The sequence below is a fragment of the Nycticebus coucang genome, chromosome 3, assembly GCF_027406575.1.
Source record: "Nycticebus coucang isolate mNycCou1 chromosome 3, mNycCou1.pri, whole genome shotgun sequence".
Classification (NCBI taxonomy): domain Eukaryota; kingdom Metazoa; phylum Chordata; class Mammalia; order Primates; family Lorisidae; genus Nycticebus; species Nycticebus coucang.
This window is the reverse complement of record NC_069782.1, coordinates 80,028,724-80,043,660: the sequence shown is the minus strand read 5'-3', so window position 1 is coordinate 80,043,660 and position 14,937 is coordinate 80,028,724. Positions and strand designations below refer to the sequence as shown.

Genomic DNA, 14,937 nt, shown 5'->3' with positions numbered 1-14,937 from the left:
CTGCAGCATAGCTGATAGGGAAAAAGAGGCATTTGGCATCCATGAAACATAAAAACGCCTGCAACACCATTCCATATTTAACTAAAATGTATCAAAATCAACAACCTCAGGGCTGAGGGCTTTAAATCTAAACTGAACTTTCAGAAAGGTTAAATCCTAAATTAAATTTACCTACAAAGGCTATATTTTATCTTCTGGCAGCAGATACAGAAACACATCCCTTAAACATTTTTATAAAGTATGAGTTGATTAAAAGTTACACACATTTTAAGGACTTTCCATTCAGAATAGCAGAAATAAGTCAGGAATTTTTTTTCCAGTGAAGGCAGAGGATGTTTCACTTTAAAACAGTGTCAAGCAGGACATGGTAGATCACATCTATAATCCTAGCACTCTGGGAGGCCTCCAATTTATTTCTATTATTTAAAAAATATTTTAGTGGGCTGGCAAGGTGGCTCACACCGGTAATCCTAGCATTCTGGAGGCCAAGGCGGGAGGAGGGCTTAAGCTTAAGAGTTCCACACCAGCCTGAGCAAGAATGATACCCTCTTTACTAAAAATAGAAAAGTTAGCCAGGCGTCATGGTGTGTGCCAACAGTTCCAGCTACTTAGAAGGCCAAGGTAAGATAGATCACTTGAGCCTAGGAGTTTGAGATTGCGATGAACTATGAGGAAGCCACTGGGTGGCTACCCTGGGTGACAAAGTGATATTCCACCTCAAAACAAAAGACAACAGTAACAAAAATCCCCAAAACAGTACTAATAACTTCAATAGTATTCCCATTCAGCAAAACAGTGACATCTTGGAGGCTGAGGGGGACTTTCACATAATGTTGATTCCAGATCTTTCCTTGTATCACCAAAAGACAACAAAGGCCATCTACCTCCCACTGTTATTTTTAGGCATTTTTGCTCTAAAAATAAGTTATTGGCTTAATATAGGGCAAACTTTTTGGTACTAATATTTGTAATTAAAGATTTAGGGTCAATGGATGAAAGAATTCCATTTACAGCCTATCCGTTATATTTAAATGATAATTTTGGAAAATTCTAAGACAGGGCTGGGTGTGGTGGCTCACACCTGTAATCCTAGCACTTTGGGAGGCTGAGGCTGGTGGACTGCCTTAGCTCAGTAGTTTGAGACGGGGCTGAGCCAGAGTAACATCCCGTCTCTAAAAAATAGCTGGGCGTTGTGGCAGGCACATGTAGTCCCAGCTGCTTGGGAGGCTGAGGCAGAATTGCTTAAGCCCAAGAGTTTGAGGTTGCTGTGAGCTGTGACACCATGGTGGGGCAAGAAAGTTAAATGTGTTTGGCTCATATCTCAAAAAAAAGAAAAAGAAAAAGAAAATTCGAAGACACAATCGGTGATAATGAATTCTGATTTAATATCAAGACAACTGGGAGTCCAGTGTGGTGGTGGCTCACACCTATAATCCTGGCATGGGAGTAGGGGGTTAAGAAACAAAGATCACTTGAGGCCACAAGTTTGAGATCAGCCTGACCAAGAACAGAGTCCCTGTCTCTACCAAAAAGAAAAAAATTAGTCAGGTGTCATGGTGTGTGCCTATAGTCACAGCTACTAAAGAATCTGAGGCAGTGGGGGCAGTGCCTGTGGCTCGAAGGGGTAGGGCGCTGGCCCCATATGCCCAAGGTGGCAGGTTCAAACCCAGCCTCCGCAAAAAACTGCAAAAAAAGAATCTGAGGCAGGAAGATTGCTTGAGCCCAGGAGTATGAGGTTGCTGTGAGCTATGATGATACAACTGCCCTCTAGCCAGAACAACTTTGTTTAAAAAAAAAAAGAAAAAAGGGCAATTGGGTGGAGGCAGGCTGGAAGAGAAAGTAAATTGACTTCTCTATCAATGGATTGCTATTATCAATCTGTACCTTCCCCTTCAAACTGACTTTTAAAATTTCCTTCTAGGAGTTGTGTGCTCCTAGGCTGCTCTCTAGCCAGTGACCTATGCATTGCTCTCTCAAGTATCCCCAGCTCTAATCCACCTCTTCAGGTGCAAGAGATCTCACCCTTAGATGTAACTGCCACCAACATGCAGATTTTGGTAAAAACCCTGGAAGCTGTCACTCTCAAGGTTGAACTCTCAGACACAACTGAAAAATGTGAAAGCCAAGATCCTGGATAAGGAAGGAATTTGCCCTGATCAGCAAAGACTCGTTTTTTGCTGGCAAGCAATTGGAAGATGGACATACTTTTCCTGACTACAACATTCAAAAAAGAGTCCACTCTTCATTTTGTGTTAAGACTTTGCAGTCAGGGGTGGTGGCTCATGCCTGTTAGCACTCTGTCAAGTGGAAGCAGGTGAATTGCTTGAGCTCAGGAGTTAAGACCAGCCTGGACAAGAGTGAGACCCCATTCTCTATTAAAAATAGAAAACTGGCCATGTGTGGTAGCCCATGTCTGTAATCCCAGCTATTCAGGAGGCTGAGGCAAGAGGACTGCTCAAGCCTAGAGTTTGAGGTTGCTGTGAGCCACGATACCATGGCACTCTACCAAGGGTAACAAATAGAATGAGACAGTTTCAAGAAAAAGACTTTGTGGTGGTGCTTAGAAAAGGAAGAAGTCTTATACTACTCCCAAGAAGATGAAGCAAGCATAAGAGAAAGATTGAGACTCAGCGCCTCAAGTGGCTAAGGTGCCAGGCACATACACCTGAGCTGGTGGGTTTGAATACAGCCTGGGCCCACCAAACAACGATGGTTGCAACCAAAAAATAGCCGGGCGTTGTGGCAGGCGCCTGTAGTTCCAGCTACTTGGGAGGCGGAGGCAGGAGAATCACTTGAGCCCAGGAGTTGGAGCCCAGTTACTGTGAGCTGTGATGCCACAGCACTCTACCCAGGGTGACAGCTTGAGGCTCTATCTCAAAAAAAAAAAAAAGAGAGAAAGGTTGAACTGGCTGTCTTGAAATACTGTAAGGTGGATGAGAATAGCAAAATTAGTTGCCTTTGTTGAGAGTATCCTTCAGATGAATATAGTGCTAGAATTTTCATGACCAGCTACTTTGACAGACATTCTTGTGGCAAATGTTGTCTAACTTACTACACTTCAATTAACCAGAAGACAGGTCATTACATATGTATTCATAAGACATGATTAAAACAACATCCCCAACCTCACTTCCTTCTAAAAAGGCAGACTGGTCTCAGGCAGAACCATGGCCAATAAAATATAGGGAATTTACTCAGAGAAAGTTAACAGGAACAATATCTGATGATATTTTTCAACACGCCAGAGCCTTTGAACAAATCTTCTCAAATAAGTCACTTATTCAGACAATATTCCTTTTTCCTAGAAATAGGCCTTACTTAAACTTTCCTTCAAACTCTATGTCATGTGCTTACAAATCCTTAACAAAGGCAAATCCAATGCTTCGGTTAAACCTGGTAATCAGGAAAAGAGCACAAAACAATATGTCTTATTAAATATTTACTCAGAATAAAGTACATCATATCAGCTACCCACAAGTTTTAAAACCACCTGTTTCCCTTACAGAGATTATAACAAGATAGTTTCTTTGCTTCAACCTTGAGAATTTTATTTTAGAAAATTCAGGTGATAGGGTTGCTTTTGTGGAAAGATTACAACATAGAAAGCTAAGGGTGGGGAAAAGGATGGAGATAGGCAAAAGTGTTTTTTTTGCAAAGAAAAAAAAGGCAACAGTTTAGTGGGCCAGTGGGAGAAGAGTATTACTAAAACATATTAAGAGGTTAAGACTTCAGAAATTCATAGAGGTTATCCAAGTCATACTTTATCTCAATCACCTAATATAGTCTGTATTTCTAAGACCAGAGTGGGACCAAGAAGGTTAACAAATTTCGTATAAATTAAAAAAGCTTTAAATGTTTAAGTGGAGGAAAAAAAGCTATTGAAAGTAAGTTCATTTTAGAATGCACATTCTCTGTAATCAGGCAAGAGTGATAAATGAGTAGGAAAATCTTGGGTTGTCTTGCAAACAAAGCATGGAAATCTACAATATCTAAATTCTGATCATCTATTTAGTATATTGTTTATTTTTATTTTTAATTTCAGTTTGTTTGTTCATTCTTCTTTGTTTGAAGTACCCCTTTTTTGTTAATTTTCTTCTTCCTCTGGCGGTGCTGGCTGTTTTTGATGTTGTTAGTAGAGATGGGGTTTTACTCTGGCTCACTGCTGCTCATACTGGTCTTGAACCTCTGAGCTCAGACAATCCACCCGCCTCGGCCTCCCACAGCCCTGGGACTACAGGCGTGAGCCACCATGCCCAGCCTAGTATATTGTTTATTATCTTAAGAACACTAAAATACTTTTAAAGGCTTTCACAGATATCGAATCCTTCCTAATCCACAAAGCCTTTCAAATTCCTAAAGGTAATAAATATATCACTTTACAGAGGCCAATTTTCTTTCTAGTTTACTTATCATCTTACAGTGCATGCTACTGTTTTACTAGTTACAAATTAGTTCTTCTGTTTAAATGCGGGGAGTTAATACTGGTTTCAGTAGCATGCCTTCCAGTAAATGGGATAAATAGAACAGACAATTGTATCTTACAGTCTAGTACCAGCAAGTGCTACAATAAGAGTACTTTGGTATGGCTGATGCAATTTGTTGCTAGGATCAATATTGTGGCATTAAAACTGCTGTGGCCAGGGCTGGGTTTGAACCCACCACCCTCGGCATATGGGGCCGGCGCCCTACTCACTGAGCCACAAACTGCAACAAAAAAATGCCGGGCGTTGTGGCGGGCGCCTGTAGTCCCAGCTGCTCAGGAGGCTGAGGCAAGAGAATCGCATAAGCCCAAGAGTTAGAGGTTGCTGTGAGCGGTGTGACGCCACCGCACTCTTACCCGAGCGCGGTACAGTGAGACTCTGTCTCTACAAAAACAAACAAACAAAAAAAACTGCTGTGGCAACGAGAGAGAAAAGGACTGACAAACTATGGTAAACTTGAGTTAGTTAGCTCTAGTGAGTTTGTGGAGCTGTGACTTACAAAGATAAGAGGATCTGAATAACAGAAGAATATAAAGAACTTTGAGGAGACCAAATCAGATCTTGCAGAAAAACAAATAGACTGGTTAATTTATGTATCTTTGAAGGGACTGGACAATGCTGGCAAAACACGATAGTAAAATAAACTTGATATCCATTTTAAGGTTGACAACGCAATTTCATGTTTGCTATTTATCACCTCTGCCTCCAATATCCTTGTTTGCTTTTTCTTGGGAGTCTGAACTTGTATTTCCTATTTTGGAGAATAAGGGAGTGGTAGGAAGAGGGAGGCAAAGCAGGAGATTGACAGTGTGTATACTTTATATTATTTTGGAGCTGGAAGGGAAGTTAGAGGTCAAAGTGGTTCAAACATTGGTTTTAGCAGAGGAAACCAGAGAGCAAGAAGATAATTAAGCTCCAAAGGTAAGCCCTAGAAGTGGGTGGGGTCAATGCAAATTTAGTAAATCATTAAACCGCAAGAAGCAACCTTTGTTCCCCCACTGGGAACACCAGCACAACTCAAGTTTTTCTGGTGGGGAGAGTGTTTCTAAAAATTATCCTTTTAATTCGCCTGGCATAATAGAGAGAGAGGCTTGGACCAGGTTCAGGGAAACAAAAGGTCTAGCCCAACATCCCCAGCGCTTATCTGCCAATCCACCTCCAGCAAGACTCCTCACCTCCCGGAGTCCTTTATTCTACAAAAAAAAAAATTTTTTTTTTACAGTAGAAAAAAGTGGTTTTGTCCTTTCTATTTTAGGCTGCTTTTAAGTACTTTTAAGAGATGTACTGGAGTAAAAATTAAAAGCTTTTCTTTGCTTGAAGAAAGCAATCTGACCACAGAAACCAAATTTACACACACTCAAAAATTTAAACTACTGGATAACTCGGTGACTACCAAATTTTATCTGATTCAACTCCTTTCTTCAAGTATTTTATCCGTCCCTAAGCTCAAATATGGTGCTAGCCAGGACCAGTACACACCCCCAGGGCTATTTCATTCCATTGGCTGGCAGGCCCTTCTGCCGCCTACACCCTTCGGATTCACTGTCAGGAAGCCCGGTGTTTTTCAGAGATGTTTAACACTGCTCGTGGGTTTTTTTTTGCAAACAGTACGGAAACATAATTTAAAAGGTTAACGTGTGATTAGTAAATTCCTCTGGGTAATAAAACTGCCTAGATTTCAAGCCAGAAGACAAGTCATTTTCTCTATTTGTATACTATCTGTCACTGTTATAACTAACAGGAGTGAAAAAAAACAACAGAAAATAGTTTATTTCATAGTTTGCATTCGGGGGAAAAATCATGGAAGCCCACGAAAACTCGCTGGATAAAATTAGATGGGCCGGTCATCGCCTTTCCTAGAAGAGCATTTTGGCAGGACACAGACACTGGGACCAAGGAGACCTGTGCAGTGTCTACCCTGCATACAACATCAGCATATGCAGACAAACGAGGTCTAACGCTTGCCGGGGAAGTAGGCAGGCCAACTACAGGCGGAAAAAAATCACTGTCCACAGAGCCTGCCACACCCGAGGCGGGGTAACCCGGCGGGAAGCGTGGGAGGGGGACATCGCCAGCTGGAGCTGGGCCGGGCTCGGGCAGCGGCCCCGCACAGGAGGCGGAGGGGCAGGGCCTCGGGATAGAGTGGGCAGGACACGGCCGGCCGGCCGGCCGGCGCTCACCTCCCTTGCACGGCGTGCGGTGCTGGCTGTGCTGGGCCCGGTAGCCCTCGATGACCTCCCAGGAGCCGTCGTCGCGCCGGATAGGGAAGGAGAGGCTCAGCACATGGTTACAAGGCTTGATGATCCGCAGGATGCCGCGCACCCGGTTCCGTTTCTGCTCCTCGCTCTCCCGGGTTTTCAGGTCCTCCACCAGCTTGTCCTCCACTATGCTGGCGCCGCGGTCAAAGAAGCCCTCCACCATCTTGAAGAAGTTAGGGTCGTCCTCGCGGTCGGCCACTGCCTCGCTGTAGTGGCGTCGGGCAGCCGGCGCAAGCCCGGGCTGTGGGGCAGCGGCGGGCTGCCCGCGGGCCCGGCCCAACAGCGGGGCTGAGTCGGCGGCCGCCAAGCCCAGGGCGGCCGGCCCGGTCCGGGACAGCAGCAGCGCTTCGCCCAGGTAGCGGTACATGGCGGCGAGTGGAGGCGAGGTGCGTGCGGGCCGCAGAAGAGGCGCGCTCGGAGTCCCCGCGAAGGAGGGAGGAAGGGCCCGGCGCGGGCTGCCCTTTTAAGCCGCAGCTTCCTGCCTGCCTGGCTGTCCCCTCCCCTCCGGCACTCGTCGCCTAACTCGGGAGGACGGACTTTGGGGGCCGCGCGCCGCCCAGGGCGCCGGGCCTCCGCCTCCGCCGCGGCCTCGCCCGGCCTCCCTGGCGGCGGCGCGTGCCGGCGGGGAGTCGGGAGCGCGCAGGCGCGGGCGGGCCCTGCGCGCATGCTCGCGCGGCCGGGGTGCTGGGGAGGGGCAGACTTGCCAGCGGCGGGGTCTCCGCAAAGGCCGACCCCTGCCCTCTACCCGGCTCTCAGGTGTGTGCGCTGCCGGGGTAGTCGGGGAGGGAACCTAGCCGGTGAGGCGGCCTGGGCCTCTGGGGGGCGCTGAGAGACCAAGTCCCGGGGAGCCGGGCGGTTTGGCCGAGGGCCCGGGTCGGTGAGTCACAGGCACTCTCCGGCCGCGCGCCCTTGGGAGGGGCTCCCCACCGGACCTGGCCTACGGCCGTGGTGCGCTGGGCCCCCGGAGTAGGGTGCGGGGACGTGGGCCGGAAGGGGAGATCGAGCGGCAGCAGTTCAAGGCCGAGCTAAGGGCTTGTCTTGATCCGTTAAGATTGAGGAGTCCTTAGTGACATCCGGCGTGGGACTTTCGAGGTGGCCTGCGGAAACTGGATAGGACAAAGCCGGGTGGGGGGCTGGGCAATCTCTTACCCACTAGCTTTTTACCATTCAAGTTTTGAATTTTGTCCTAATCGGCTGCTCAGCAATGTTGAGATAAAATAGTTAGGTGAATCACTCTAAAGTTATATCTCTCTGAAGTTAACTGTGCTTCCTCTTTTTCGGAAATAGATTCGGAAGTAGACTTTAGACTTGTCTAAAGTAAGACATGGAGTCTATAGAAATGCAATAATTCCCCCCTGGAAATTCTTTCTTAGGAACGTATTCACTAAAATGGTCCAGTCTAAGACCTATACCTGTATGCTATACCAGGGTTAAATTATGTACTTATAACGTACTTGATGGGAAATGCTAGAGTTACACACTTCTATAGATAAGTTGGGTACTTGTTAAGTTTTACTGACTTGTCATTAAGTTAAGCAACATTTAGATGCCACCTTACCAGCATTTGCGGTTCCAATGTATCTTTGTGGTTTTAAAATGGCACCGTTTGACCTGTAAAACTATTGTTCTATTTGAATATGAAACAGAAAGTTTTTCCTTCTGAAAATATTCTGTGAAGTATGAGGTGACTACCTACCTACGTCAGTTAGATTACATTCATCTCAATATACTCTGAAAGCAAAAATCATCTTTCCTTACAAATGGAGGTTATATTTTACTTTATTTGTAAATAAATCGTAGTCGTTAATTATATTTGTATTGTGTTTTTTTTCAGTGAAAATTATTCTCTGACCTGAATTAGGAATTTGTCTTGATGGTCCAAAGATTAAGGTGTCAAATTTCCTTTTCACTTGATGGTATTATCGTTTAATCATTTTACATTGCAACCCCCACCATGAATTTTCTGAATGGTTTGATTAGCATCAGTAAACTTATGGAAATTTTTTCTTTTCAGATTAAATTCTTTGGTATGTTTTGAGGAGAGTGGTTTAAAAGCTCAGTTCTATAGTTCTTGTTTGTCTTTTTCTTGATAACTATAGCCTTCAGAAAAATAAATGTTTCATTTTGCTTCTTCTAAGTTTTGTTCACCTGAATTCAACAAGATGGAATTTAAGAAACTTCAGAAGGTGTGAGGAGTTGAGCTGTGGAAATTATGTCATATTGAGTGTTCTAGGTCTAGACATCTTACAAATTGGCTTCACAAGAACCCTATGATATTTTTATTGATTGTTTTTTTTTTTTTGAGACAGAGTCTCACAGTGTTGCCCTTGGTAGAGTGCTCGGGTGTCACAGCTCACAGCAACCTCAAACTCTTGGGCTCAAGCAATTCTTTTGCCACAGCCTCCCGAGTAGCTGGGTTTACAGGTACCTGGTACAATGCCCAGCTATTTATAGATGTTTTTATTTTTTAAATCTTTATTATGTTTTTTAGTTATATACAAATTGTAAAGAATTTGATTAGTACATAACGTTTTAAAAAAACAGCAAAATTATCCAACTCTTCCTTCACTTAGTAAATAGTTGGAATATTTCTTTTCACACTAAAGTATGTATTGTAGTTCCTAATTTACTAGAAGGGGACACTGAGGCCCACAGAGACTAAGTGAATTGTTGATGATCACCTAGTTGGTTAGTAGGCTAAGATTCAAACTTGTATATTTGACTCCAAAGTTAGACTATTTCTACTATCCCAAGAATTAATTTGTTTGTCCCATTTAGTTTAAAATTACTTACTGGGATAGTTTAATAAGTTTCAGTTTTGCATTTATAATTGCTTTTTATAAAATATACATATACTTTTCAGGGGCGGCTCCTGTGGCTCAGTCGGTAAGGTGCTGGCCCCATATATCGAGGGTGGCGGGTTCAAACCCAGCCCCGGCTGAACTGCAACCAAAAAATAGCTGGGCGTTGTGGCGGGCGCCTGTAGTCCCAGCTACTCGGGAGGCTGAGGCAAGAGAATCGCTTAAGCCCAGGAGTTGGAGGTTGCTATGAGCTGTGTGATGCCATGGCACTCTACTGAGGGCCATAGAGTGAGACTCTGTCTCTACAAAAAAAAAAAAAAATATATATATATATATATACACACACACACATATACTTTTCAAATTTCAGTTCAATTATTCATAGTAATTTACAGTTCAAAAGATGACTAAAATTTAGTTTGGAGGTAATTTTGGTCATTTGGTAGCATTCAACAGTAATAAATCAGTTTTCTGCCTTTTGGGTTTATATGAGTTTTCCTTCCTTAGCTGGTTTAAAATTCCAGGTTTGGGCTAGACGCGGTGGCTCATTCCTGTAATCCCAGCACTTGGGAGGCCGAGGCGGGTGGATTGCCTGAGCTCACAGGTTTGAGACCTATCTGAGCCAGAGTGAGACCCCGTCTCTAAAAAATAGCTGGGTGTTGTGGTGGGCACTTGTCATCCCAGCTACTTGGGAGGCTAAGGAAAGAGGATCTCTTGAACCTAAGAGTTTGAGGTTGTGGGCGGCGCCTGTGGCTCAGTGAGCAGGGCGCCGGCCCCATATGCCGAGGGTGGCGGGTTCAAACCCAGCCCCTGCCAAACTGCAACAACAAAAAAAATAGCCGGGCGTTGTGGCGGGCGCCTGTAGTCCCAGCTACTCGGGAGGCTGAGGCAGGAGAATCGCCTAAGCCCAGGAGTTGGAGGTTGCGTGAGCTGTGTGATGCCACGGCACTCTACCGAGGGCAATAAAGTGAAACTCTGTATCTACAAAAAAAAAAAAAAAAAAGAGTTTGAGGTTGCTATGAGCTAAGACACCACAGCACTCTACCAAGTCTGTTCTTAATCCATAACATGCTTTTGTGCTTTCAGGTGCTTTTGAATATATTTTAAGAGGAGAATGTTAGAGCTCGGGGCCCATAGCTCAGTGTTTAGGGTGCCAGCCACATGCACTGGGACTGGTGGGTTCAAACTCAGCCAGGGCCTGCTAAATAAACAACGACAAAAATAACTGGGCATTGTGGCAGGCACCTGTAGTCCCAGCTGCTTGGGAGGCTGAGGCAAGAGAATTGCTTGGGCTCAAGAGTTTGAGGTTCCTGTGACCTGTGATGCCATGACACTATCTGGGGCGACATAGTAAGACTCTGTCTCAAAAAAAAAAAGAAAAAGAAAAAAGGAGAATGTTAGGATTTAGAAAGATATAGCTTATCAATACATGAATAACAGTCATTTAAAAAATAATTTAATTTGGGCAGTGCCTGTGGCTCAAGGAGTAGGGTGCTAGTCCCATATGCCGGAGGTGGCAGGTTCAAACTTAGCCCCGGCCAAAAAAATAAAAATAAAAAAATAATTTAATTTGTAAACGTTATACTTTTTTTTTTTTTTTGAGAAACCCACCCCTGGGTAGGGTGCTGTGACATCATAGCTCATAGTATAGAAGGTTATGCATCCTACTTTCTGCTTGCTCGATTTGTTTATTTTGACATTTCATATGAACAGAATTGTACAGTACTTGGTACAGGCGCCACAGGTGCCGCCCCAATTTTTCTATTTCTTTACCAACACTTGTTATCTTTTTGATTATAGTCATCCTAGTGGATATGGGGTGGTATTTATTTGCTGTTCTTTGGCAGCTAATGATGTTAAACATCTTTTCATGTGCTCATTGGCTATTTGTTTATCTTCTTTGGAGAAGTGTCTATTCAGATCCTTTGCCCATTTTTATGTTGGGTTATTTGTCTTTTTATTGTTGAATTGTAAGAGTTCTTTATATATTCTAGATGTAAGTCCCTTATCAGATAAATGATTTGCAAGTTTTTTTTTTTTTTTAGTTCTTTGAGTTGTCTTTTTACATTTTTTTTTTTTTTTTTTGTAGAGACAGAGTCTCACTTTATGGCCCTCGGTAGAGTGCCGTGGCATCACACAGCTCACAGCAACCTCCAACTCCTGGGCTTAAGCGATTCTCTTGCCTCAGCCTCCCGAGTAGCTGGGACTACAGGCGCCCGCCACAAGGCCCGGCTATTTTTTGGTTGCAGTTTGGCCGGGGCCGGGTTTGAACCCACCACCCTCGGCATATGGGGCCGGCGCCTTACCGACTGAGCCACAGGCGCCGCCCGTCTTTTTACATTTTTGATGATGTCTTTGAAGCACAAAAGTTTTTAATTTTGGCTAAGTCTAATTCATAAATGTTTTCTTTTGTTGTTTATGTTTTGGTATCATACGTGAGAAGTCATTTCCTAAGTGGAGATTGTGAAGATTTATTTATACCTGTTTCCTTCTAAGAGTTTTATAGTTTTAGCTTTTACATTTAAAAGCTAAATGGTCTTTAATCAATTTTGAGTTAATTTTTGCATACATTCTTTTTTGTTTTTGATACAGACTCTTAACTCTGTCGCCATTGGTAGAGTGCTGTGATGTCATAGCTCACAGCAACCTCAAACTCTTGGGCCCAAGCAGTCCTCTTGCCTCAGCCTCCCTAGTAGCTGGGACTGTAGGCTTGAGCCACTACATGGGCCCAACTTCATTCTTATGCATCCATGGATATCCAGTTGTTCTGACACCATTTGTTCAAAAGGCTATTTCTTTCTCATTCAGTTGTCTTCATATACTATCATAAATAAGTTGACCTAGGCTCAGCGCCTGTAGCTCAGCAACTAGGGGAGCCAGCCATATACACTGGAGCTGATGGGTTTGAATCTATCCCCGGCCTGTCAAACAACAACGACAACTACAACCAAAAAATAGCCGGGTATTTGTGGTGGGCACGTGTAGTCCCAGCTACCTGGGAGGCTGAGGCAAGAGAATCGCTTAAGCCTTAGCTGGGCGTTGTGGCGGGCGCCTGTAGTCCCAGCTACTCGGGAGGCTGAGGCAAGAGAATCGCCTAAAGCCCAGGAGTTGGAGGCTGCTGTGAGCTGTGTGAGGCCACGGCACTCTACCGAGGGCCATAAAGTGAGACTCTGTCTCCAAAAAAAAAAAAAAAAAAAAAGAGAATCGCTTAAGCCCAAGAGTTGGAGGTTGCTGTGAGCTGTGATGTCACAGCACTCTACGGAGGGTGACAAAGTCAGACTCTGTCTCAAAATAAAAAAAAATAATAATAATTAAGTAAATTGACCTCCATGTGAGGGTTTGGACTTTCAGTTCTTTTCCATTTATTTATAAGTCTGTCCTTATGCCAGTACCACACTGTCTTGATTACTGTAGTTTTGTAGTAAGTTTTGAAATTGGGAAATATGAGTCTTCCAATTTAGTTGTTTTTCCAGATTGGTTATTCTGTCCCTTGAATTTCCATATGAATTTTAAGATCATGTTGTCAGGGCGGCGCCTGTGGCTCAGTCGGTAAGGCGCCGGCCCCATATACCGAGGGTGGCGGGTTCAAACCCGGCCCCAGCCAAACTGCAACCAAAAAATAGCCGGGCGTTGTGGCGGGCGCCTGTAGTCCCAGCTGCTCGGGAGGCTGAGGCAAGAGAATCGCCTAAGCCCAGGAGTTGGAGGTTGCTGTGAGCTGTGTGAGGCCATGGTACTCTACCAAGGGCCATAAAGTGAGACTCTGTCTCTACAAAAAAAAAAAAAAAAAGATCATGTTGTCAATTTCTGCAAAGAAGTCAGCCAGAGTTTTGATGGAGATTATGTTGAATCTATAGATCAATTTGGGAATTAGTGCCATTTTAACAATATTATACCTTCTGGCTAGGTGCAGTGGCTCACTCCTATAATCCTTGTACTCTGGGAGGCTGAGGCTGGTGGATTGCTTGAGCTCATGGGTTTGAGACCAACCTGAGCCAGAACCAGAGTGAGACCTCATCTCTAAAAAAATAGCTGGGCATTGTGGCAGGCACCTGTAGTACCAGCTTCTTGGGAGGCTGAGGCGAGAGAATCGCTGAAGCCCAAGAATTTGAGGTTGCTGTGAGCTGTGATGCCATAGCACTCTACCAAAGGCGACAAAGTGAAAAAAAAATTATGCCTTCTGATTTATTAACATGAGATGTTTTTCTATAATATTTAGGTCTTTTAAAACTTCTCTGAGCAATGTTTTGTCATTTTTAGAGTGTAAGTTTTGTACTCCTTAAGAGCCCAGCAAGCAAGCTGTGATGGCAATTCCAAAAAATTTTCCAAAAAAGATTAACAAGATTGTTTCCTTGGTGGTGAGTGTATTTCAACTCAAAAGCAGTTTAGAATCAAGCATGAAATTCAAGAGAATCTAGGCTGCAACAGTAATACTCCGGTTTGCAAACTTGTGTATGTTTGGCTTGAATGTTTTAGAGGAAAAGGGAATTGGCCTGTGATTCCAAAATAAAATGTGTAATCAATTAATAAAAAATAGGTTTTGTATTTCTTTTGTTCCGTTTGTTACTAAGTATTTTATTCTTTTTGATGCTATTGTAAGTAGGCTTTTTTTTTTTTTCTTTTTTCTTTTACCTAGGCTGACCTCCAACTCCTGAGCTCAAGTGATCCTCCGTCCTCTCCAGAGTAACTGGGAGTACAGGTGTGAGCCAATGTGCCTGGCTTGGAATTGTTTTCTTATCTTCATTTTCACATTGTTCATTGAAAGTGTATAGGAATATAATCATTTATTGTATATTGATCTTACATGCTTCAACCTTTCTGAACTCATTAGTTCTGATAGTTATTTTAGTAGATTCCTTATAATTTTCTATATGTAAGATAACTGTCATCTGAAAATGGGGATGGTTTTACTTTTTCCTTTCTAATCTGAATGTGTTTTATTTCATTTTTTTGCCTAATGCTTCTCATTCTTTTCTGCTGTTGAATGGTATTTCATTGTATGGGTGCATCGTAATTATTTTTACCAGTCTTTCCTTGGTAGATATGTAGGTTGTCTCCAATAGTCTCTCCTTGATAGATATGTAGGTTGTTTCCAATTTCTTGCAGTTAAAATAATGTTGCAATCAATAGTACACAGTAAAACAGTTCTCAAACTTTAGTCTCAGGATTGCTTTATTATCTTAATGTGTAAGTTGTAAATTTGAGGTTACAAAGAATTTAAAAATTAAGAAAATTTTGTTTTCCTATGAAGCTTCTTAGTTCATATTTGACATAGTTACCCCATCTATTAATAGACAAAAAGATATAATGAAACAAATAATAACACAAATCAAATATTTAACTTTTTAAACAAGGTCTTTCTGGCTTTTTTTTGAGACAGAGCCTCAAGCTGTCGCCCTG

The 14,937-nt window shown here is 43.3% G+C and overlaps 2 protein-coding genes across 6 annotated transcripts in view; one reads left to right on the top strand and one right to left on the bottom strand.

Moving 5' to 3' along the window:
* GLUD1 (glutamate dehydrogenase 1) overlaps positions 1-7,377 on the bottom strand; it is a 51,185-nt gene extending 43,808 nt beyond the window's left edge. Inside the window, exon 1 of the mRNA XM_053583811.1 lies at positions 6,662-7,377. Coding sequence (XP_053439786.1) covers positions 6,662-7,106 — 445 coding nt within the window. The 5' untranslated portion in view covers positions 7,107-7,377. The remainder of the gene's footprint in view (positions 1-6,661) is intronic.
* Positions 5,390-14,937, top strand: part of SHLD2 (shieldin complex subunit 2) — a 97,355-nt gene continuing 87,807 nt past the window's right edge. For 3 of the 5 annotated variants that reach the window (XR_008378785.1, XM_053583802.1, XM_053583799.1), the window contains exons 1-2: positions 7,359-7,495; positions 14,174-14,236. The gene's annotated coding sequence lies outside the window, so the exon portion shown is untranslated. Of the gene's footprint in view, positions 5,403-7,358; positions 7,496-14,173; positions 14,237-14,937 lie in introns of those variants that run through there. The other 2 variants (XM_053583800.1, XM_053583801.1) reach the window with 2 other exon arrangements.